The following is a 24,496-nucleotide window of genomic DNA, read 5'->3' as shown; positions in this document are numbered from 1 at the left end:
AAAGGTTTCTTCGAAAAATATTTGATGCGAATTACTGGAAAAATAGAGCTAAAGTTCTGAGAGTTACTTAGTAGTTAGTTAGTTCAGTACTTAGTAGTTTCTCAGTTTTTCTCCTATAAGGTGGGTGGCTATAATTGTGTTGACCTTATTGGACATTTAACAGTTGCTATGTTTGTTTCTCAGCTCAAGACTGACTTTCACCAACCCTGATAAAGACGATTTGGGCAAATATTCTCTGGTCGTCACTGACACCGATGGAGTCTCTGGCAGCCACACTCTGACCGAGGACGGTAGGTCATGTTGTTCTTTTAGTCCTTCTTGTTAGGCTTTGGTGTGATGGCTTGTTTGTTGCTCATGTTTGTTTTCTTGAATCTGTTCTGCAGCCCTGAACACCATGCTGGAGCTCAGCTATGCCATCAGACATCCAAGTAAGTATTGGGCATCAGCAGCAGGGACCTCCTGTATCAATTAAATTACTATTATTTCCTGAGGATCTAATCATTGTGTGTGTTTCTGTGCAGTTGTTCCTCTGAAACACGGTCTGAACTATGAGATTTTGGAGAAGGGTCACGTGCGTTTCTGGCTGCAGGCCGTCAAACTGTCGCCGTCTGTATCCTACAGGTTTATCGTTAATGACAAGGAGGTCACCAGTGGGGAGGTAAAGCTTTTTCAACAATCATTAAACTGACTAAGTTTCAGAGTCAAAATGTAATTATATACTAAACTGATGTGGACACAGGAACACAAAGGATTTGGGCCCAAACGCTGACACAGATGCAGAACTGGATCAGTTTTAAGGTTTTAATAATAAAACAAGGTGTAGAAAAAAAGAAGGAAGCACTCCAGCAACAGAAAACTAATCCAGACGAGCACACATAACAAATCCAAAATCCACATGGACTCCAAAATATGGCCAAAATATAGAAAAACACTGAAGAGACAGATGAAACACTTGACAAGTCTACAAAGACTAACTGGCAAAAGATAAGGGAAGCACGTGGATAACAAGACACAGGTGTAACTAATAAGGTCAAGGAAGCCAATCAAACAAGTGGGAAAACACACACAAACGCAGGAAGTAAAGTGCACAAGACACATGAGGAAGGATACTTTCTAAGTAAAACAGGAAATAACAAAAACGCAAACCCAGAACAATGACAATGGCCACTTTTATGACATCCGTGAGGGGAGCAGTGGTGTGTGGTGCCTTTCCTGCTCTGTATCTCCTCAGGTTCATATCCCAGCTTTGTTTGAGTTGTGTGATAAACTCGATCATCGAAACAAGATCATCTGACCCAGTTAGGTTGTTGACAGTGAAATCAAACAAACACAGCGGCATCGTACCTGTCAAACAGGTGGCTCTAATGTCACTTTTAACCCTTAGGTTTCCTTCAGATGAAATGCCTTATGGTGATTTCATGACTCCTAAATAGAAAAGCACTTATGATCCACTGTATGTATTTGAATATTTAGCTTTTCTGTTATTTGTTCTTTCAACTTTTTTTTCTGCCATGGATATATACAAATGTAAAATGTAAAACAAACAATTGCCACATTATTAAAATTTAAAACACAGGACTGCAACCCGAAAATTCCAAAAAGTGACTAATAAGGCCAAAACTAACTAAATGTAAAATTATTAATGGTTTGTGAGGCTGTTACAGGTTTATTTACACAAGTAATGCTTGTCAAGTGGATACTTAAACCGATTTATACTTTCATTTACAATCAGTCAGTTGAGAAACGTGCACATACATGCCATACAGAATAAATCTGTAAACTATTTCAATCTAGTTAAAAATGACTGATGTTGTACAATAGGTTTCTGAAATAAGATCTGACTTGAGCTTGAGTTTAACATTATGATAGCGGTAGAATCCAGGAATAAATAAACACGCTCAGATTAGAATATGAATACTTGGTGAAATCTAAATGTTTTTCTTGTTCTCCTCTCAGGGACAAAAGATCAGCCACGACGTGGCAACAGGAATCATCCAGATGACGGTGGATCATTTCACCAGAGCCAACGAGGGAACTTACACGGTCCAGATCCACGACGGCAAGGCCAAAACCCAGAGCTCCCTGGTCCTGGTGGGAGATGGTGAGGCTTTCTTCACCCTCACATAACGGTCGTTAGATGGTGCTCATGCTGATTGATCATTTTAAACAAGTACAATGTGATTTATCAGATACATGTCATGTACAGGACTGTATATTCAGGGATGCAAAAGTTTTTCAAGATAACAAGTAACAGCATTAAACATTTCATTTGTACAGTATTACCTTGAAATGAAATGTTTGGAACATAATAGAGTATTTTATTTTATATATTATTTTTATTATATTAAATTATTATTAATACTTTTTAGTTGCTAAAAAGTTCCCCAGTATTCCTCTCTGTTTTTGGCCCCTTATTATCCTGTTACATACATTTCAGTCTAATATTACCCAGATATATTCATTGTTAATAATACCAGGCTATTCCCTTGTTATAACTTTTGTAATTATATGGTATTACTTAATTATTGCCTCTTTTAACTATTACCCCACTATTACCACATAATTAGCAAGTTGTACTTTGAAATGCCACCAAAAATGTTCATTTTGTACAATGTACATTTTAATATTTAATTATTTAATTATTATATCAATACATTAACATCATGCATATAACTTGATGGTGTAAATGCCACTCCTGTGCTTTCTCAGTCGGAGGAAAGTAAAAAAATCTTGGGGCAGAAACAAAATATTTAAATAATCTGGGATTTAAACTGTCAAATTGAACGATATTTAATGTTAGTTATCAGCTGACATTTTTGTTGTATCGTTAAAAGTATCGTAACACTAAATGCTGAACATGATCCACATTTGTTGATCGTGAATCCACTGTGTTTTTCTGATTCAGTGTTCAAAGCTGCTCTGAAGGAGGCCGAGTTTCAGAGGAAGGAGCACATCAGGAAGCAAGGTACCAGCACACATAATGACCAGGAAACACTCACCATTATGTAGTAAACATGTCTTACACAAACAAAAGCTCCTGGGGTACGCACTGCTACTCAGAGGTAATTGTGTATCTAAGTGAGTGTAACTTCCTCCAAAGAGGTTACAGTATATTTCTCATGTCTCATTTGTTTGCTTGTTAGCAGAATAGCTCAAAAAACTTAACATATATCAATGAGATCTGGTGTAAAATTAAGCCACAAAGGGACCAGTGGTCCATTTTTGGTCTGTAGGAAAAAATTATATGTTAACATTATGAAACAATCTGGCCTTATCAAGTTTGTGTATTTTAATGCAGAGCCAAATGCATGTTAGAAATGTCTAAATATTTATATGCTTTCAAAGAACACATTTAGGATGATTGTACAGCCTTGGCAAAGGTTTATCCTCTCTCAGTGCTAACCTTTTTTTATTTCATTCATTGTTTCTCTTTATGTTCATAGGACTGATAATATCCTAATTTACGTGATCCCACTTTGTCGTTGTAGGTCCACATTTCGCTGAGTATCTGTATTTCACTGTCACTGAGGATTGCACTGTTATGCTCGCCTGCAAGGTAATGTTTTAATCACTCACTTGTCACCTTTCTTATGACTTGGCTTTATTTTTCTCTCAATAAAACTAATCCCTGTTTGTTTTGCGTGTAAGGTTGCCAATGTGAAGAAGGAGACAACTTTCCATTGGTACAAAGAGGATGATGAGATTGTTCCAGAAACTCCTCCTAATGTCATGTCTGGAGCCTGCGCTCTTCCCATCCCTCTGGTAACTACTGCAGCATTGACACCAAAATCATCCATGTGGCGCTGGGAGCTTGTTGACAAACACGCTTATTGTCTCACACACACAACTTAATGTAAATATTCTTGTAATCAAGAGACAAAGCAATAATCTAACTCTGAGCCCGCATTTAGCATAAGGTACAGGTGATTATGAAATTAAAACAGTAAATATTCTGATGTTAAAAGTTGATTCACTCTCTGAAGCAGTCGTGTCAAGGAGAATCTTCTCAAAATGTGAAGACATAATAATTAAGTACTGTTTTGAACTGGCAGGTACTCGTTTCTCTGTATCTTGGAGTAGTAAATGCTGGAGCTAAAGTCAACAGATGAGGCATGTTTGTTCACCTGAAACTCTTTAAAAAACTAAACTCTTAAGTTAACATATATCACCGTTGCAGCACATGAATTAAGACAATTATAAAAAGCATGATTAACTTCTGTCTCAATATTTTGTTTACCTTGGAGCACAAAAAAAAAGACTCATAGCTTCATTACAATTACGTAACCACAATGTGATGTGTCTTGTTAATTTTCTAAAAGGTTTATAATTATCTTACACTTGTTTGTATGTGTCAAAATTTGCATGTTACAGCCTTTAATTGGTGCGATAATCCTTGTTTTTCCAGTTCTCCAGAAAAGATCATGGTGTTTACAAGGCCACGCTCAGTGACGACAGAGGAAAGGACACATCTGTGTTTGATATTTCAGGCCAAGGTACTGTCTCACTGTTCAGAAGAGGTCTCTTATTTTGGTGTTTGTAATAAACGTGTTTTCATGGATTTTGTGTCTCACGTTTTTTGATTTGCAGTGTTTGATGACATCATCAATGCCATCGCCAAGATTGCTGGTGAGTTTGATCAACTGATTTAAATTTCCTTGTGTTGTTATTGTGTGCAAATGACAGAATGTAATGAATGTGTCCAACTGGCTTGTTAGAGATGATTAACAATGAATGCAGTACTACCGCTCTGCTACATGCAGCTGTAACTTGATATAGCCTCAATCACCCTCCCAAAAAATGTGATTTCACCTTTAAACAAATGCTGTAAGCTTTGTGGCCCTCAGGGACTCTTTGGATACCTATTTGAAAAGCCATCAGTAAAGTTGTGTGACCAGGTACGAAATGGCTTCTTGTGCTTGGCAAAAAACATTGAAAAATCACTGGAAAGGGAAAGGCAGCAACTCCCCAGATTGAACTGCAAGCACAAAATTACTTCGAGCTAATGCGTTTTAACCTGAAAATCTGAAGAAATTACAAAATCATTTCAACACACCGGCAAAACACTACATGTTTAACATGTTCAACGTTTTTATTTGCGGAAAACATCAGATTTTCTCGACTGTGTGTTCATGTGTGTTTGTTGCCGTCAGGTGCATCTGCCTCTGAGCTGGTGCTGCAGTGTACACCAGAGGGCATCAGACTGCAGTGCTACATGAGCTACTACACAGAAGAGATGAAGACTGTCTGGAAACACAAGTACAGTTCTATAAAAATCTTTATTTGACGCCACCTAGCACATTACAAGTTTACAGGAGTTAAACATTTACTTTTACAGCTGTAACCACATTTTGCCAGCTGGCTTGCTCTGGCTTTTTGCGTAAACCTGCCATTTATTACACGCCAAAGGTTAGTTTGTGAGCGTGCCCAAGGGTGCCAAATATCAGTGTCACTAATATTCAAAAACACAGTACATCTTCATGGATAAAACTTCTTTCATCTATAAAAACAGCATATTCCAAAACAGATCATTAGAGATATCAACCACTGTTTTAAGCTGATTATAACGTAGTCACCAGGCTTGTGTCCACCAATAGCGTCCAACACATATTCAGCTTCTCCTGCATTAACAATGGCAGTTACAACAAACACACTGTGCTTGATGGTACGGTACTGTACGCCGTGCACTCCCACAGACTTTGTACAGACGTGCAGTATTTCACACAGCTAATAAACACTGAATCACACTGGACCAAAAATGTTAATGGATGTCTTCGTTCTAGCTACTCACCAATTGGTCACATCAGAGCAGGTGTTTTCTGTCAGCTATCAAAAGCAAAATACCTCATTTGATTTATTATTTAATTGTTTTGTTAAAGAAATGCAACGCTTTCTAAGTAAGTTACAGTGATAAGCGTTTCCTGAGAAATACTCTCTTCTGCATTCATATCCCTCTACACACCTTTGACAAGGAACAATGAACCTCTAGTGGTGTCAACACTCTCTATTCTACTCAGATATTTTTCTAGATAAGGTAGAAATCCCTCGTCAGTCAGTTTTTAGTTGTTGTGGTTATGGCAGCACTGTGGAAATGTCAGCCTCTGATCTCACATTATCAGTGTGAATGGAGAACTGACTCGTGTGACCTGTGACCCTGCAGGGACAGTAAGATTGCTTCCTCTGAGAAGATGAGGATTGGCGGCGCAGCTGAGATGGCCTGGATGCAGATCTGTGATCCGTCTGACAAGGAGAAGGGTCACTACTCCATCGAGATCTCAGACGGCGAGCAGACCCACACCAGAACATTTGACCTCTCCGGACAAGGTTTTACATCTGTCTTAACATCTGTGACACTTTTATCTGTACTTACTTTATTACATGTAATGATAATGATTTATTTTAGATTTTTTTTTCATCCTATGTTTTCATCTCAGTTTCTAAATTGTTTTTATGATTTCAGAATCATTTAAGCATGCATTTGTATATCTTTTTCTTTTAATTTTCTTGTCTCTTAGTTAATGTAAAACTGTGGCATTATTTGTCTTTTTGCAGCATACACTGATGCCTATGAGGAGTACTTAAGACTTAAGTAAGTTATTTGGCAGCACAATAGTTTGGGAACATGTTTTTTTAAATTATATTCAGATTGAATTAATCATTCCAACCTTAATTTATCTTTTAGGGCAGCTGCATTTGCTGAGAAGAGTGAGTATATTGTGATTTATTACACTGACACAGTTAGCAAGATATTGTTCATTTGTAATTATTACTTCAGCCGCATGAGATTTTTGTTAAGGGGAAATTGACCTATTTACGATTCTTTAAATGTAATAGATCAAGCCATGATGACTTTTTTAAAGATCCCTCAAGCTACGTCCTTTGCTTTTAAGGCAAAATACGAATTAATGTTTCATCTGTTCAGTTCAAAGACTTATAGGATTACATTCTTCCTCATTATTTACAGTACAGACAGTACAGAAGTAAAATACATTTTGTTGTCTCTCCTCAGACCGTGGCAGAGTGGTTGGTGGTCTGCCTGACGTGGTCACTATCATGGAACAGAAGGTGAGGATTTCTCAAACTGTGCACTCAAATAAAACATGGAGATAGAAATCAACATATGTCCTGTAAATAATATGTAAGACGACATTGTTCTACGTTGATTTTAGGCATTTTATTTACATCATTAGCAAGTAATAAAAAGGGCGGCAAGGAGCTGTACTGCCCTAGCAGCATTCCTGTATGAAGCAAGTGCTGGAACAAAATGTAAAATTAAGATCTTCAACCTGACACTTACTTTTATTTTCATGAAACAAAATAATCAAAAGAGGTGGAACGTCTTTTTGTGAGAGTAGATGGAAGCTTTTTCCAGAGGTTTAAACCACCAACTAAGTCTTCATCAACAGATGGTTTGCTCAGTTGTCATTCACCTGCTGACGCGTCACGTCAAAAGCTTTCATGATGGCTGTTTTAGGACTTCTCGTCTGGATTGATTGAAAAATGATTAACACAATAGTTTGTTCTTTATCTGGACACTAGTAGTCTGACTAAAAAACCTCAAGGTCCACGTATTACATTGTTCCACAAATATATAACCTTTCTGATCATTTCTTGAATGATTTGAGCATCATTCATTACATTGATTCTCAAATTATTTTATTTTTATCTTCTTTTAAAGGCTTAAATGCATAGAATTAGTAGTTAGTATTTTAGTTTGAAAAATAAACCTTTCTGTGGCAGAAATATATTGTTTCAGCTTTGCTATCCTGTTAAACATCTTGCGACTCCTCAGATTTATGTAACGACCTCGTGAGGGGGTCCCAATGCCCAGGTTGGGAACCAGTATTGTAGGGATAAGTGGGATTGTTTTTGGTAGTATTTTAACAAACCCTTTAAAAATCCCTTTTTTAATAAATGTTGACTTCTCTCGACCCTCTCCAGTCTCTGAGCCTGACCTGCACCGTGTGGGGCGAGCCGACCCCTGAGGTCACCTGGTTCAAGAACGAGCAGGAAGTCGCCTCCACCGAGCACACGAAGGTTACGTTTGACGGCGGCAAGTTTGCCAGCCTCGTCATCAACAAAGTCACCCCTGAAGACTCTGGCAAGTACAGCATCAACGTGCGGAACAAGTACGGCGGCGAGTTCGTCGAGATCACCGTGAGCGTCTACAAGCACGGCGAGCAGCTCCCCGAGCCCAAACTGGGACAACCCAAAACACCTGCAGCTACGCCTGTACCACCAAAGTCCCCAGCTCCTCCGCCCAAGACCCCAACCCCCACCCCTTCTAAGGCTCAGACCCCAGCATCCATGAAAAGCCCAACTCCAGCGTCTACCCCTGCTTCCACCCCAGTCCCCAAATCTCCAACCCCGACCCCAAAGTCTCCAACCCCAACTCCATCTCGCGGCATGAAGTCGCCCACTCCACCCAGATTCATGAAGTCTCCAACCCCACCAAGGAAGTAAACGGTGGTGTTCACGTCTGAGGAGGAAATGTTTGCTCTTAGCAAAGCTGATTTATAGCATGAGTGTGAAACCTTGAGCTGTTACTTTAAAGTTTATGTAGACGTAGTCACCATTAAAAGTCCCAGATCCTGAATTTATGGACTACCAATTACAAAGAATGAGCTTTTGCTCTATTTGAAGGTTTTTGGAGTTCACTAACATTTCTGAGAACTAGTTGCAAGATATATAAAGAAAAAACCTACAAACGAGGGTATAACATACAGTTAGTAGTAGTCCTTCAGTCATTTCATGTCATTCAACTGGTCACTGTGCTTTTGACACCAGTGGGGAAAAATCAAAAACTATGAAAAAGAAAAAGACCAGGTTAGATGTTTATGTTCAGTGTTTTAAAAGCTGCACCTTCCACTATGCAATTTTGGTGGAATGCCTGTACACATTTGTTTCAGGATATTTCCCTTTCATGACATCTTGGATCATATTTACATAGTTTCACTTCTATCTGTGACATCACTAAAAAAACAAACATGAGCAGTCAGACGATTGGACGGATTCTAAACAAACCTCCAGGTTAGACCAACTTATTTGGAAGAGTGAATGAAGACAAACTGTAACTGCCCGTTGTGAACGTCCCCCACAATTCGAAGTCTGACTTTCTTGTTTAACTTTGACCAACTTCTTGTAGTTGTGTGTACAAAGTTTCCTGTACAATGAGGGATAATTACTGACACTTAAAGTGGGATCGCTTTGAGTTTAAGCTCCAATTTAAGTGGTTTTCAGTCTGTTTGTGATTCTTTCGTCGTCTGACTTTATTGTTGCATGGTATCATAACCAGTAAAGATGATGACCAAAACTACACAAATAAGACCAAAGTTGTTATAAACGGGAATTATCCTTTGAGCTGGATGACCTGGGAGTTAGCAGGTACAGAGCTGGGGTTAACACCAGATACCAGATAATGTTTTTGTTTTTTTTCTGGGATGGTCCTCACTTATCAACAGCTACTTTAGTCCCTGGTTGCTTTCCTCGTGTGGAGATCCTTATGAAGCCAGTTAGTGATGCTGTGAATGAAAAGATTCACTTCCTGGCCTGGTCTCTATGCCAGAGAGGTCTATCTGTCTATCTGTGTCTCCCAATGCTTTGTGATGGCAATAAACTTTACCTATCAGCCTACTTCTGGTGTCTTTGTGAGTAATCCTTCCTCGCGTCAGGCATGTCAGATGGCCATGTCTGCTTCCTGCTGCAGCACTGAATAAAGCTTAAAGTAAAAATGTACATATTGAGTTGTATCCAGGCTCAACGGACTTCGCTTCATCTGGATAGGTACACAAACCTGGTCCAACTGCTGCAACTCAGGTGTGCTGAGGGGGGGCGGGACTTGTTACAGTATGGGAGCTGTCAGTGGAGGGCACAGGGCAGGTATAACAAGCTTTTTGTTTGCATAGCCACTTTATATCCACGCCTTAGTGCTGCTGGTTCATGCACCAGAGTTCAGACAATACGGCTGACTGGAAGGTTAGGATTTGTTCTTTTAGAGCTGTTTTACATTCAGGTTCAGGACTCTGCAAAGGAAAACCAAGATTTCTTTTACCAGTCATGAAGTAAGTGTGTTTAAGATCTTTCCCAATTGTCACAAAGAGCCGCATGCCTTCTGCTGTTTACCTTCCTGTAGTGAAGCACAGTAATAATAATAACATTAATAGATTACATTGATATCATGCTTTATCTTAGATACTTAAAGCACTTTATAGTGAAGTGAGGGGTTACGCATCTCAACCACCACCAAACTTAATGAACAGGTTTTTGTCACCTAACGTATGTAAACTGCCTTTTTCTCTCAGTGAGGTTTGCAGTATCTGTTGCTTCATTGTAGTTTAGTCACTATGGTTAAAGTCAACCTGTCACACTGAAGGTAAAGGAGAAGCCTGTTGCATATAGAGACTCAGAGGGCATCTGGCATCCATGGAGTCCAATCTGTCCCGTCTGTCTTCACTGAAAGAAGAAGAAATTCCAGTTTACATCCACCCACATTACAAAGAATCCTACCGCCTGGCCATTTACGCCCTGCTGTGTGGAGGCAAAGTGGCCTATGAGGAGTTCCTCCGAGCCGAGCGCATCAGCCACTTTCTGTCAGACGAGGAGATCCTGTTCATCTTGGAAAATGCAGAGTTACCGGTTGTGGAGGATGACTCCAGACGGGTCACAGACGAGGTCAGCCCATCCACGTACTTCCCAACCGAGTCAGATGAGGAGGTGCCCGACTTGGACCTGGGCTGGCCGGAGATCTCGCTGGAGGCCGTGGACACAAGCATAAGCGTGCTTTTCCACCCGCCCAGAGACAACACACCGACCATTAAAGAAGTGGTCCGCAAACAGATACAGGATGCGAGGCAGGTGAGACAAAGGTGAAATGTTCTCCATCAGATGGATGCACGTTTAGAGATTAATCTTCCTGTCTCTGCTGCACATGTATTTAACTCAGCACACTGACAAGTGGAGCACAAAAGGACAAAAGCAGTTAATTTATAACACAAAAACACAATGAAAGGCGTTGCCTTGTGCTGTGGAAAATACACACATACATATTTCTCTGCATACACAGCACATTGTCCTTAGTACAACTTACTTACTTACTTAACTACAGTCCTTATGATACTTTCTACTCCACTACATTTTGGAAGCAAATATTGTACTTTTTACTCCACTAAATGCAGTTGACACCATTATTTTGCAGATTGAGATTATTGAAACAAAATAAAAATACATTATTTATTATAATGTATATATATCTTCCCATCAGTATATAAAATCATTAGCTCCACCTTTACCAGCTGCAGCATTAAAGTGATGATTTATAATCCGGTCATATAATATACATATTATTCTGAAATGAGCCACACGTTTTAAGTATTTTTTTGTGCTTATACTGGTGTGAATGCAGGACTTTTGCTTATCGCAGACAGTGATGACAGTGCTACGGGACTGTGCCAGTAGGATATTATAGAAACACAACACAGAAGTAGTAGTAGTCAAATTAAACACATCGAACTACTATTTCTACCACAGCTAATAATAATAATAATAATAATAATAATAATAATAATATAAACCTTTATATTTTATGCAGCTTTTAAATGAATATGGTGCAATCAAATTGTTCACATGTGTCACTTATGTGGTTATCCTCCTGACAAGCAGAATTAAGATTTTAGAAAACCTTGGACAGCAGACTTTGGGAAATTAAATAATATTCATCAATTGTAACAGCAACAGTCATTTCTAAAGAAAATGCATTAGAATAACCAGACGTGTATCCAGCAGTTACTGAACTTACAGTGACTTACAGCTGGCTAAACTGACTCACAGGGAAAACTAAGCACCTGAGGCGGATTATTAGTCATGCTCCTTTACAGGAATAAATGAAAAAAGATCTTGGCACTGCATGGGGTACCTATATACAACTTAACACGCAAACAACAAACTACACATCCTCACTGCTCAGCTTCACAGAGGCAGCAAGCTCATTTTCCAACTGTGAAATGAGTTCTTAATTGAAAAGGTTAGTGTGAAGGTCATGTTTCACTTTCAGACTCACAATATTACCCAGCCAACTTGTCTCAGCTTGAACTTCTTGATGTTCAGCTCCACATGTTGTGACAACTACCGGCTGTCTGCAGAGCTGAAACTCGTAATTCAGAAATTATGCCAGGACGTGTGTCTTTGTCTGAGAGAGCAGGAAATGGACTCATCCAATAAATATCCATCATCTGAAAATGACAGATGAAATGCACTCAGTATAGCTGTAGTGAGCAATGTAGTTATAGGGTAAAGTTAAAATCCAGTCTCATCATTATCAAGACAAATACCATAAATCATGTGCGCTTTCAGAAATGATTTCAGTCATGCTTTTGTTTTCTTTAGAGAACCACTCCTCTTGTAATTTACAGAACATCCATCTTTTACGACATGCTGCGATATGTCCTGTTAATAATTTACCTCATGAAGGTGGGTTAACCCTTTAATTTAAAATCATGGTAGGCACCTCAAATCTAGCTAAAAAACTAAAACACATTAGAGAGTTAAACTTAAAGAATATGTTAGTATTTATTCATGCATTCATCCACAGTGGGAAAATGTTACATGCAAAATCTGGTGCAAATGAGGTATTTATATTTTACTTGAGTATTTCCATTTTGTGTAACTTTATACTTCTAAACCACCACACAGACAAATATTGTACTTAACTACATTTGTCTAACAGCTTAAGTTATTAGTTACTTTTCAGATTACAGTTCATACTCATCAACCATGTACCTCCAGAGATGGTGGATGAAGTGTATATTTGTGTGCTACCTCTTCAGCTAAATAAACAATTTAAACCCGCCAGGTGGAAAATGCTTCGTCACAAAGCTGAAAACAGGGCTATTTTCCGAGCTCAGGAAAAGTTGACTTTTTAGAGATGCTATAAAATACATGGTAATTTTATAATCTGATGCACTGCAGATTAAACTACTCAACAGAATATAAAGTACTTAAAATTAGCTCAACCTTAAACATCTACAGATTCCTTCAATACACATTAATCAAGTATTAATATTAATCCAAAAACATCATGTATGATAGTGAAACACTGACAGGGAACATTTTTCTGCACAATGAGTACTTTTCCTTTGGATACTTTATGTAAACTTTGCTGATAATACTTACATACCAAGTAATGTTTTGAATACAGGACCTTTACTTGTAGAATGGTATTTGCACAGTGTGGTATTTGTGCTTTTACTTAAGTAAAAGTAGAATACTTTTTCCATCACTGATCTCTCACTAATAGCCTGTCCTCTCCATGTGGCCTCAGAATGAATGAGGGGTCTGCGTCGGTCTAACTAGTCTAATTTTTCTTGGTAGAACTTTTGTATAGTACATTTTACCTGTCATTAAAATGTCTTTAAAGGTGCTAACTTTGACTCCTCAGACATCCAAAGATGTTTTTCATCTTTGGGACGGAATAAATTGTTCTGTATTCAAAGTGTTTCCAAATGTTCAATATCTCTCCAGGTTATTGCCATAGCTATGGACGTCTTCACTGATGTCGATATTTTCAAAGAGATCATCACTGCGACGTTGAGGGGAGTGGCAGTCTACATCCTTCTGGATGATTCCCAGTTCAAGAGCTTCCTCGCCATGTCGCACAGGGTGGGCGTCAACATCCAGGACTTCAAGGTGAGATATTATACACTTCTGTCAAAAACAACTTTAAGTGTGAAAAACTTTGAAGCTTAAATCCTAATTAGCAGTCATGTTGGCAGTTACTCTAGCCAAAAGAAAACTTAACTAAATTTGGAAAAGAAGCGCAGCCTTCCACCCCCCCATACACCTCTCTTCAAGTATCTATTTTATTGAAACACTATTTTATACCCACACATTAGAGGCAGTAGTGAAATCATAGTATCTTTTGGAAACATATATGTTGACTTTGTTATGTCAAGCAAGATTTTGGGGGATTTATCAGAGCTTAGAGAAAAAAAAACATTGAAAGCCTCACTTTTGGGAAATGGGCTCAAGCTCTGAAATATTTGTTTCATGTTGAGGACACCACAGATATTTGAAATTTTATTTGGACTACATGACAGCATCAGCCACGGCCCCGTCAACATGTTGACGTTCTGACCCATGAGTACTCAATAGTAATTGCTACATTATAACATGAGTACTTAGTACCCATGGCTTGGACCACACTCATCTTTGAACTCTGCCTTCATTTTGATCTCAACTACAGACCTGTAAAGTGTCCTGACTGCATCTTTCACGGTTGTGACGTTGTCTCATTGACAAAATCTGTTCACACACAGACATATAAACACCTGCCACAGTACTCAAAACCAGTTCTGTGGTAGTTCCTGATAAAGTAGGTGTCTCCAGTACCCACTCAACACTGCTAACAAGCTGTTATTCATAAAACGCTGTTGAAAACAAAACACAACTCCTGGTTGTTATCAGATGGGAACTAAATAAAAGGCTGTTGAATTTTATTTGAATAATATATTTCTGCAGCACCATCATGGCCCCCATCCAATACTTCCACCCAGTGTTTTCAATGTCACACTACTTTCTACTTTGTTCATATTTTTACTTATTTTCATGCACAGCAGACAAATGCATGTTTCAAGTTTCAATGTTGATCTTGCAAAATTTTGGGAGGCCAGGCAAACATGTAGTTGAGGTTGTGATGTTGGAAGCATCTTGCAACTCCAGTGAGTGGCCGTTTTTGGTTGAAACCACAGTATGAACACGATAAGACAAAAATGTCACCATCTTAAGTTGTCATTAAACCAAACAAACACAGGTGTAATGTCACCTTAGAGAAAGCATTTATAGAAAAGCCCTAAAAATACCTTACTCCAGGCCTATTGTGAGTTGCATTCAATTCATTTGTAAGACCTCACACAATGTCCACGGGGCACCTTTAATGCCTCATTGTGATTTTACCCCTTCAACACTCACCATTTATTTAATAGCCCCAGTCATACAAGTGAGAACAGGCTGAGGAATATAAGCAACCTTTATCGACTCCCTCTAAAGCCATCATCTTGTGCTCAAAATGGAAAGTTTTAGAGGATTTTAAGATCTAGAAATTGCTGCTTAGGGCATGATGTTGGAAAATTATCGCTTACTGTCTGGTCAACAAGATGCACAGAAAGACATAGTTAAAGTATTCAAAGTCATAATGTACCACACACATAAGTAGACAACACATTGTCTAGTTAAATAAGATCTGATGTGGACATTTTCTGACGTCTTTCCCCCTCTTCAGTCGTGTGTATTGTAGATTTGTATTCCAACGATGTTTCCTGCCAGAGGAAGCTTCGCCTGTGGCATGACCTTTCTTCTATTGGCAGGGGCATTTAGTGGATTAAGTCTGACATTTGGTCTACATCCTTGTGGAAAAGCTGTCATTTACCAGCATTCCCCTGCTGCGTTTCTACCTGTTATTATGGTACAAGACAACTGCAGCAGCCGTGGGACAGCTCTCTTAGCAGGGCTGGATTTTCCTGTTAAACAGCATCAGGACGATGTTTCAACAGTCTAAACAAGGCCTCAGAGCAAATACAGTGACAGCTTTGTAATCTCTGTGCAAACTGCATCGCCACATCTAAATACCAGCCTGAGAAAAACTGATGCACAGGTTTTATCTTGTCTAGTATCATAAAGCTTGTGTGTGCTTTTCTGTGTGTGTGTGTGTGTGTGTGTGTGTGTGTGTGTGTGTGTGTGTGTGTTAGAGCTACTACTAATAAAAAACTCCTAATTTCCCAGAATTACTTTGTACTTTGTTGGTATTTAAAATGGAAGTATAACTTGTAATTAAAAACAGGCCGTGTTATATGTTATTTTTCCATTCTGCAGTAAAAGGACAAGAGGTCATAAAGATAAAACTAGAACTTTAAAAGAAAAAAGGTCAAACAGTTCGTAAACAACCTGAAGTATAATAAATCAAATAAAAGCCCCAAAAACCACAAGAGGGGTCATCATACAGGATTTTACAGGAGATTTCTAAGACTGATGTATTCTGTCAACCCACCAAGTTGGTCAGTAAGAACAAACTCACACTATTGAAACCCACAGAACTGTATTTTAAATTCTAGGTTTATAGATTCCAAATTTTCCAAACATCATACCAAATAATTTAGATGAAACTGTGCTGAAATTTGTCAATAAAATCATGTAACAGCCATCTGGAATATTTCCATTTTGGGGGGTTTGAATATTTCATCGAGTATAGATGTCATAAAGTTTCACTGGAGAGCTGAAACAAGCTGATTCAGTGTGTTTAGATATACATTTACACTATGCTAAATTAACTGGTTTCAGTACTGAAAACACAAAATGAACCCAAGTTTTATATTTAGAGCCATAAATACAATTAGCAACACTGTGCACATTTTGTTTGCATAAACATTAAAATAATAACGGCCAATATCGAATGTAAACATGAAAACCATGTAAAATGTGCATTAAAAAGTTATAAAGTACGACCCTATGCACAGTTTCCATAAATACAGAGGAGTCTTGTGTGGACCTATGCAGTATTTCTCCTGTTGAAACACCTTTACAACCAATTCCATGACTGCAGGATTTTAAATGAACAAGACTGGTTGTGTGACTAAACTGTCTAAGGTTTTTATCATGTGCAGTCGGTCTGTAGAGTATGATGCAAACAGCAGCAAAACAACGTGTAGTCATTCCAAAGTCACAGCACGCAATGAGCTAGTGTTTTCTCATGGTGCGAATGGTTGAACATGTGACAATTCTGACTTGCTGGTAGCGATAGATGAAAAAACTGTAGATCAGGAGTACAATGATTCTGCACCAGGTGTTTTGCCAGTCCATCAGAGATGTGTCAAGCTATTTCACTGTTGGATCAATAGACAGAATGAGGGATCAACAGACAGCCCTAGTATGATTTTTACATACAATTTAGTGCCTTAATATTAAACAAATAATACAAAGTATACCATACTCTATTCTATATACTCTCTAAATACATGTTCTTTGCTGACAATATTATCTGTCTAAATTGTTGCACACCCAACCCAACACATAGGCCTACGAATATTACTGCTGCTGAATTTCATTCTGTGTAATTAAGGGAAACATTCCCAGCACAATGCGTGAGTAATTTTTTTAAACAGGCAGTGTCACATTCGAGTTTCTGATGCACTGTTTTTCTTTTGTGATTGAAGATGTACCACTAAAGCAGTCAACCATTTGAACCTGAACATAAGGATCTACCTGAGTTATTTATTTTTGGATATCTTTGTCTAATACTCTCAGGCAGTCATTGGTATTAATTTATTTCCTTATGGTATGAAAATCAATTAGCAGACTGTTGAAACTTGCTTGAGTTGTTTCACAGCCATTACAGTGAACGTCAAGTGTGTATAAATTGTGGTCAGTCACATCAAACAGCAGATTGATTGAAGAAAGTATGCAATGGCTTAGCATGCGATGTTCTTTAAAGCGACAACGGATCACATGACTGCTTGTATTTGAAACGGGTTGCCAGAGAAAATTTTCACCAAAGTCTACAGTTTCTCTCAGCTCTGCGGAGCTTTAGTGTCTTTCAGCTCATTGTTTTGGTTTTCTGTCTGACAACCAACCAACTGTACCTTCCCAGCATGAATTGACAGACAGAAAACTTTAGCGACTAGCTGGTGAACAAAGCTGAGATGTTAGCAGCTGAAGATATTTCCCTCAGGAGTTAGTGAAAACCAAAAAGCCAATAAAAGGAGAGAAACCATTAGACCTACTTTCACCAGATGACCAGAAACACAACTCTAAATTATGCTAATGTTGCTGTGTATCTATCTCCATATAAGCAGCTGTTCGCTGTATCAACTTAAAATTGTGAACATGTGTCCAGGGGCGGACTAGGACAAAAATTCAGCCCTGGCACTGTAACCACGCCAGCCCACCCTACCACGCATCCCCACGAACAGACATTCATTACTTAGGCTACATTTGTGTACAGATGGTGAAACAATATAAGCAGTAGGCCGACTGTATGTAACAGCAATGGTGTCACTTTGTGTTGAAAAGACGTGGTGACATATACATATGAAATATCTGAGTGGGGGGTCAGGGGGAAGATTTTGAGCATTAAACTCTTAATTTCCTGCATTCTGGAGACATTTTCTGCACCAACTTATGGAGTAAATGTCTTTATTTATATGAATGGCAGCACAAAATCCACGTAGCAGATGACAATTCAAAATATAACAATAAAATGGAATATAATGCAGTAATCAGTAACTTTTTTTGGTGGTTTAAGTAACTTCTTGAACAATGCACATTTGTTTCTTCTATATTTAAATTGCATTGCATGTTTTCTTATTTTGCAAATAAGATTCTTGTTCCGAGCTATTTTTCAGAATATATCTAACTAATTTTGCTTTCAAAAAGTGATGGGGACATGTTCCCAGAGATCCCATTATAAATGACACCAGTGGTAACAGATTTGTAACATTTCATGTATGTGACTGGCACACAATGCTCACTAACTTTTTAAGAGCACACAAAATTACACAATCACTTAAAACAATGGCTGTCCATCTGAGTCGGTGTGCTCTCTGTCTGTTTGTCTGCTGTTACCTCAGCAGCCGCCCATGTAAAGCTGATGTGTGACAAACACTGAAAGGCTATTAATATCAATCTGACCGGCCCACCCCAAAACAAATAGTCCGGCCCCTCTGGCATATGCCAGAATTGCCAGGTGGCCAATCTGCCCCTGCATGTGTCAGTGTTGTGTTTACAACTTGTTTCTTTTTGAAACTTGTTTCTGCTGCGACCTTAAGTGGCAAAATCTGTTGCAGGAATAAGTAAAAATACATTTATTGAAATAAAAAAAGCACAAGTATAAACAACCACTCAGTTAAAGTATGGACAGTGGCTGAAGTAGCTCTAACCTGGTGACTGTTTTTGTTCGTTTCTCCATCAGAACATACGTGTTCGGACGGTTCAGGGGCAGCAGTATCAGTGTCGTTCCGGGATGAGGTTCCGTGGAGATCTGGAACAAAAATTTATTCTGGTTGACTGCCAAACAGTGTTGTTTGGAACATACAGGTGAGTCAGTCATACCTTTATCCACTAGATGTATTCCCCAAAAATTAAATCAAAAGAGGTGCCATGAATTGACCTAAATTCTGTAATCCACTTGTTACCTCAAAAATGGTCAACTGAAATGAAACCAGAAATCCAACACACTGGTCATTTGGTCCACATATCCACCTGGCATCAACATACAATGTCTTTCTGGATGACCTATCTGTAAGTATAAACATTTTGCAAGGTGTAAAATACATGCAGAGCCAGCCAGACCAGCCAGACCACATCTAGAGGCTTGCATCATGATCAGATCTCAGCCAGGTGTAAGTCAGTACATCGTGACCACATTCTTAAGGAAATAAAATCTGGCAAACCTGGCTTGTTGAAAGGTTAGCTAATTCTGCAAAGTGGTAGGAGAAGCTAGTCAGTAGCAAGTCTTGGTCCTACCTCACAAAAAGTGATTGATAGAAAAAAATGACAACCATCCAAAGCATTGCTATGTTTGTTGGCAAGTTCACCAGCCCTGCCTAATTAACTTGTCAACAAACATAGCCAGCGGGTTTATGAGGCAACAAGAAAAAGGACACAAATGCAGACAAATGAGGATACATAATACATACAGGCAAGAATAGCAAGACCAGTCTGAGAATGCAAAGGGTAACAAGAATGGGGCAGAAAAAGGTCCAGGTAGGTACAGATTCCGTTTCCTGTTGGTGGAAAGCAAAGTCACGATGCAACATTGTCGACTTTGTGACTGAAAAAGGGGCTGGTAAATGTACTGACAGGGTGACTGTGGAATGAGACACAGGTGAGCAGCTGGATGTTGGATTCAGGGAACAGGGATTGATGGGGGAAAGTCCGAGGACATCCGGTGGACAGATGGAGAATGGCGATAGGTTTAAACCTGTCATACTGCATTTCCAATTCCAATACTGTAGTTCTGTGACTCCTTTATAGCAGCTTTGCATGATTCAAAGTTCAAAAAAATTATTTTTTATCTTATACTGGCCTTTTACATTTCAGCCTCTGTCTGAAACAAGCTGCAGAGGCTCCTGTCTCTTTGAGGCCCCCCTCGCAAAGCCCACTGTCTTCTGATTGGCCAAGACTTGAAGCACATGTACCAGGCTGTTGTTGCTGCTGAGCGGTACAGACAGACTGAGCATAGCTGTGTGGAGTGTTATAGAATGGAGCCTTTGGTAGAAAAAGCAGTTCAGAACAGAGCGTTCAGAGCAGGAGGAAATCTGAGGTTTTGGCTTACAGGGATTTCTTTTAGATATCTTTCCTCATTATTCGAAGCTTTGGCTATGTTTCACATGAACATCCAACATTGTAACATAGTAGATAACTCGTAAAATATGGAGAAGCATAATAAGTCTCTTTTAATAGAGATGCAGGAATGTGGCTGGAAGGAGGGATAGAGAGGCAGAATAGGCAAAAATAAAAACAACTGAGGCAGTTTTCGTGACTAGAATCAATGAGCATTCATCAATAGCACATGTAAATGGTGTCATTATTCAGATAATATCCAGACACAAGTCACATGTTAATTCCAAGTGGAAATGGGGCCTTGTACTCACTTAAATTAAGTGCAATTCACTTCACTTTTATTTATATAGTGTCAGTTCATAACAGAAATAATCTTATTGCAGTTTTCATTGAGCAGGTCAAGGCCATAATCTTTGTCATAATATTTATTATTCCCACCATGAGCAAGCACTTAGTGACGCAGGCAGGAAAAACCTTGAAAAAACCTTGGGCAGAACCTTGTGCTTGATAAATTGTGTGCATGATTTCTGTAAAAGAAATATAAGTACAACTACATTTGAGATAATTATTAGTAGTATTATAAGTAACATGTAAAATCTATTCATTATCATCATCGTCATCGTCATCCCTGCTAGCTCTCTGATGACATTTTATTTTTCAGCTACACGTGGACGTTTGAGAAGATCAACCTCAGCATGGTCCTGGTGATCACAGGTCAGCTGGTCTGCTCATACGACGAGGAGTTTCGAAGACTGTACGCTCGATCCACAGTTCCTGCAATTCAGTCCAAGGAGAGGTCGCATGTCCAGTACCTGAGAGACAACGTGGGCCTGCAGAACTCCAGCCAGCTTTCCCTCCGTCAGATTCAAATGAGATCCAGAATGATGCACAGCGTGAGAGGTGCTCCGAATGACAGGTTTAACAATGCCGCCATGATGACCAGGGGCCTGAGCGTGCAGGATATGCTACATCCATCTCACTGTGCTGAAAGGGAAAATATGGTGCGGGGACACAGTTATGGCGGAGAACTGCAGAAGTTAAGCTCCGTGACTCGGCTGAGAATGGGGACCAAGGACATCGGAGCCCCTGTTGCTCCTGAGAGGGCTGGATCGAACATGAGGGGGGGCGGTGACTTACAGCAGACAAACAGGTTGTCCCAGCAGCACCATAGGCACCGGACTCGTTATGGAGCTGACCAGAATCTGATACCGTTCAACTCTGAAATATCTCTCCACAAGTGGAAGATGGACATATACCTTAACAACAGCGATGAGCCTCTAGATGCATCATGTGATGCGATGTCCCCAATGGCATCTCCATATAGTAGTCACACAGGCTTAAACGAGCATCAGTCACAGCTTATTCACAACAGGTCAAGGGAAATTAAGTCCAGGATGGAAGAAATGAGGCAAAAGAGGCTCAGTCTGCAGGAATACGCCAATCTCAGGCAAAGCCAAGAGTCCTTGAGGCATGTGTATCTGATTCCGGAAAGTCAAAAATTTATGTCTTCATTAAGAGGTCTGGACATGAGTGTGGCAGAATTAGAGCCAAATACAGAAAACGGTTGCAGCCTGAAATCGACTAACCACAAAGAGAGTGAGCCGCACAAGGAAGGCAATAAAAGAGAGATCATTCTCACCGAGGGCCACCGCTCTGCCTCTCACTGTGATGTCAAAATGGTTCCAGATCGAAAGCCAATGCAGCCCTACGACTGGCATGAGCCTCTTTCAAGGGCATCCTCAGCTGCCGATTTAGATAAGAAACTCAACGATCCATCGCTTAAGCTCTCTCATTTGCAGGTTAGCGAACCAAGTACCCATCACCCAAGAGCAATGGAGTCTTTGACTGAAATCCCTGAAGAGAAAGAGGGTTCAAATCCACGTGTCAACAGTTCGGACTCTGCTGTATTCAAAGATGAAAGTGAGGAGATTCACAAAGACAAGAAAGCTGTACCAAAGGAGAATGCTGTGAAAACAAGCTTACCTGCAAAATCAGAGCGTCAGGATCAAGCAAAATCACATCAAGCCAGAGGAAGCCATGGTTCTATAGGTAAGGCATCCAACAACACAGGCTCAGCTGCTCCAAGGGAAAGAAAGAAATCAATATCCAGTGAGGGAGAAACTGGCCTGAAGGCCATAAACAATTCTACAGGATCTCAGCATGCAATGGAAGCTAAGAGTAGTCACACAGAAAAAAGGAAAACACAGCACGAGGAACCGACCCTTCAAAGGAAGGATTCCTTGAGACTGAAAGTATATTCGATGCTTACGTCAGACGAAAAGAAAGCATCCAAAAAAGAGGAGAAGTCACTCCAAAGAAAGGGCTCATTGAGATCTAAGAATCCCTCAGGAACAAGCCAACCCCTCAGAGCAGACCATTCACAGGGATTTGAAGTAGATCAAACAACAAAGAAAGGTCAGTCGTCAAACATCCCCAGGTCACAGAACCCTGTCAGTGGTCCATCTGAGACAGAGAAGCAAAAATCTCAATTCCCAAGATTATCTCCTCAGCGATCAAGCAAAAGAAAGACGAACCTTACAGCAGAGCAGGACCAAGGCTTTGGCAGCCCTCTGGACAACGAGGAAGCAACTGTCTATGAAGGACACAAAGTCTACAGTCGATTTGAATATTTGCTTAGTACTGAAAGTGTTCCTCGGGATAAATCAATGAGGGCAGCAAGGATGCATCCCTCAGAGAAAGACAGAGGCGCTTCCCTGAACAGGCATGACACTGGCTATCCAGCGTATCAGACACAAAGTGGCTCTGACAACAAACTGGGAAGATTCATGCAACGAGTAGGAAGTCTAATAAACAAGAACAAGTAGAAGGAAGAGAAAGAGGCCACTATGCTCAGGAATGAAGTCAGAGCTGGTGTGTAGTCCTTCTATTGTTTCTTGATTTATTTTGGCATCGCTCCCACACACAGGCTGTACATCACCACTGCAGTCTGTTATCTCTTTCATATGTTTGATAATGTGGCTAAGATCTTATCAGGGAAGATATTTACCACTGATATCAAAACACACAAAGTGATGTCTCTCGTATCTGCTACTAACTAAATATCTTTCTATTACCCTAAATTTGATATGACAGGGAAGCAGGGTAGATGTGAAAAAGCCAATAAATCAAGTTGTTTACTAATGAAGTTAACGCAGGGTCAATGTAACAATAGCGCTTGTATACAGGAATCAGGATCATGTAAGATGGATTGTAAAAATGATTGTTAAAAATATGTCTACATGGAAATTGTTTGTTCTTTATAAAAGTTTACTTTAGTCCGGTGATATTTTATATTTTGTCTATTCATAACAAGCTCGTGAAAAGACCAAAACCAATAGTATTGTGTGTGTATCCGAAGCCTGGCATATCTTACTCCTCTGTGCCTTAGAGCGCAATTGTTCTTAGGAACATATGGTTGACATGTTCCCTTATTAAAATGAACATGGTTATTGTAGCTTGTAGCTTGTAAGTTATTGTATCCTGCTGCCCCAATACTCACCAAAGCACCAAATGTATTAATCCGCTGCTGAAAATAATCCCCATCAAAGTGAGTAACATTTGCTAAAAACTCAAGTGACCAGCTGGTTTACAAAATTACTGAGCCATTTATTTTAATTAAACCACATATTATTGTTGTATTTTCAGTAGGAACCACTGGTCTTTGAACTTTGAAGAGTCACAGACAGATTAGTGAAGTCAGAAAGTATTAAGTGACAGACTAACACATTGTTGGTTTTGGTCTTTTCATTGAATTTGTTGACAATAAATAAATAAATAAATAAGTAAATAAATAATATATATTATTGCCAACCTTATCCTTCAGTGTACTTTTGTAAAATGTATATTTTCTAACAAGGCTTGATATTTTCCCTGTGTTGTCCTTTGATAATTATGAAATTTATGGCTCAGCTGTCCTCACGGAAGATATTCATGTTTGAAGCATGTGTGGTTGTAAAACAGAGAAATCCAAATGTTTAAATGTACCACAAAACAACCACGTTGACTAAAGGGAAATGTCTTGAATCCAAGAGTGGTTCCATGTGACTAATGAGGTATTATTACTAAGAAGTCATAAGTACATTTGGCTTCTTAATGACTTGGTGACAATGACTCAGGTTGCAGCACTAGCTGGTGTGGCAGAAGTGTTTTAAAATTTTATTTAACCTTTATTTTA

The 24,496-nt window shown here is 39.3% G+C and overlaps 2 protein-coding genes across 4 annotated transcripts in view; both read left to right on the top strand.

Annotated features, from left to right (window-relative positions):
* The window catches only part of myom2a (myomesin 2a), a 33,794-nt gene extending 24,164 nt beyond the window's left edge, over window positions 1-9,630 (top strand). For all 3 annotated transcript variants that reach the window (XM_038711758.1, XM_038711772.1, XM_038711763.1), the window contains 15 exons: window positions 184-290; window positions 384-428; window positions 522-658; window positions 1,957-2,101; window positions 2,906-2,965; window positions 3,489-3,556; window positions 3,649-3,762; window positions 4,406-4,493; window positions 4,588-4,626; window positions 5,151-5,256; window positions 6,158-6,321; window positions 6,550-6,586; window positions 6,680-6,702; window positions 7,007-7,062; window positions 7,939-9,630. In XM_038711758.1, the coding sequence (XP_038567686.1) occupies window positions 184-290; window positions 384-428; window positions 522-658; window positions 1,957-2,101; window positions 2,906-2,965; window positions 3,489-3,556; window positions 3,649-3,762; window positions 4,406-4,493; window positions 4,588-4,626; window positions 5,151-5,256; window positions 6,158-6,321; window positions 6,550-6,586; window positions 6,680-6,702; window positions 7,007-7,062; window positions 7,939-8,460 (1,711 nt within the window). In that variant the 3' untranslated portion in view covers window positions 8,461-9,630. The remainder of the gene's footprint in view (window positions 1-183; window positions 291-383; window positions 429-521; window positions 659-1,956; window positions 2,102-2,905; window positions 2,966-3,488; window positions 3,557-3,648; window positions 3,763-4,405; window positions 4,494-4,587; window positions 4,627-5,150; window positions 5,257-6,157; window positions 6,322-6,549; window positions 6,587-6,679; window positions 6,703-7,006; window positions 7,063-7,938) is intronic.
* Window positions 9,631-9,899: 269 nt separating this feature from the next.
* Window positions 9,900-23,979, top strand: LOC119897845 (protein FAM83B-like). The gene is made up of 5 exons (XM_038711841.1): window positions 9,900-10,058; window positions 10,370-10,851; window positions 13,513-13,677; window positions 18,950-19,074; window positions 20,984-23,979. Exons 2-5 carry the CDS (start codon window positions 10,420-10,422, stop codon window positions 23,145-23,147), a joined length of 2,886 nt encoding a protein of 961 aa, XP_038567769.1. The 5' UTR covers window positions 9,900-10,058; window positions 10,370-10,419; the 3' UTR covers window positions 23,148-23,979.
* The last annotated feature ends 517 nt before the right edge of the window (window positions 23,980-24,496 follow it).

Source organism: Micropterus salmoides, unplaced genomic scaffold, assembly GCF_014851395.1.
Source record: "Micropterus salmoides isolate LMB-PRFRI ecotype aquatic unplaced genomic scaffold, ASM1485139v1 Ms_hic_scaffold_1, whole genome shotgun sequence".
In the NCBI taxonomy this organism is placed as follows: Eukaryota; Metazoa; Chordata; class Actinopteri; order Centrarchiformes; family Centrarchidae; genus Micropterus; species Micropterus salmoides.
The sequence above is the reverse complement of the archived record's forward strand: the minus strand, read 5'-3'. Positions and strand labels throughout refer to the sequence as shown.

Bases quoted from the DNA above. Each gene is read 5' to 3' on its own strand.
- LOC119897845 (XM_038711841.1), top strand. From the start codon at position 10,420: ATGGAGTCCAATCTGTCCCGTCTGTCTTCACTGAAAGAAGAAGAAATT. The intron at 10,852-13,512 runs GTGAGACAAAGG...ATATCTCTCCAG, and splicing joins AGATACAGGATGCGAGGCAG to GTTATTGCCATAGCTATGGA. The intron at 13,678-18,949 runs GTGAGATATTAT...TTTCTCCATCAG, and splicing joins TCAACATCCAGGACTTCAAG to AACATACGTGTTCGGACGGT.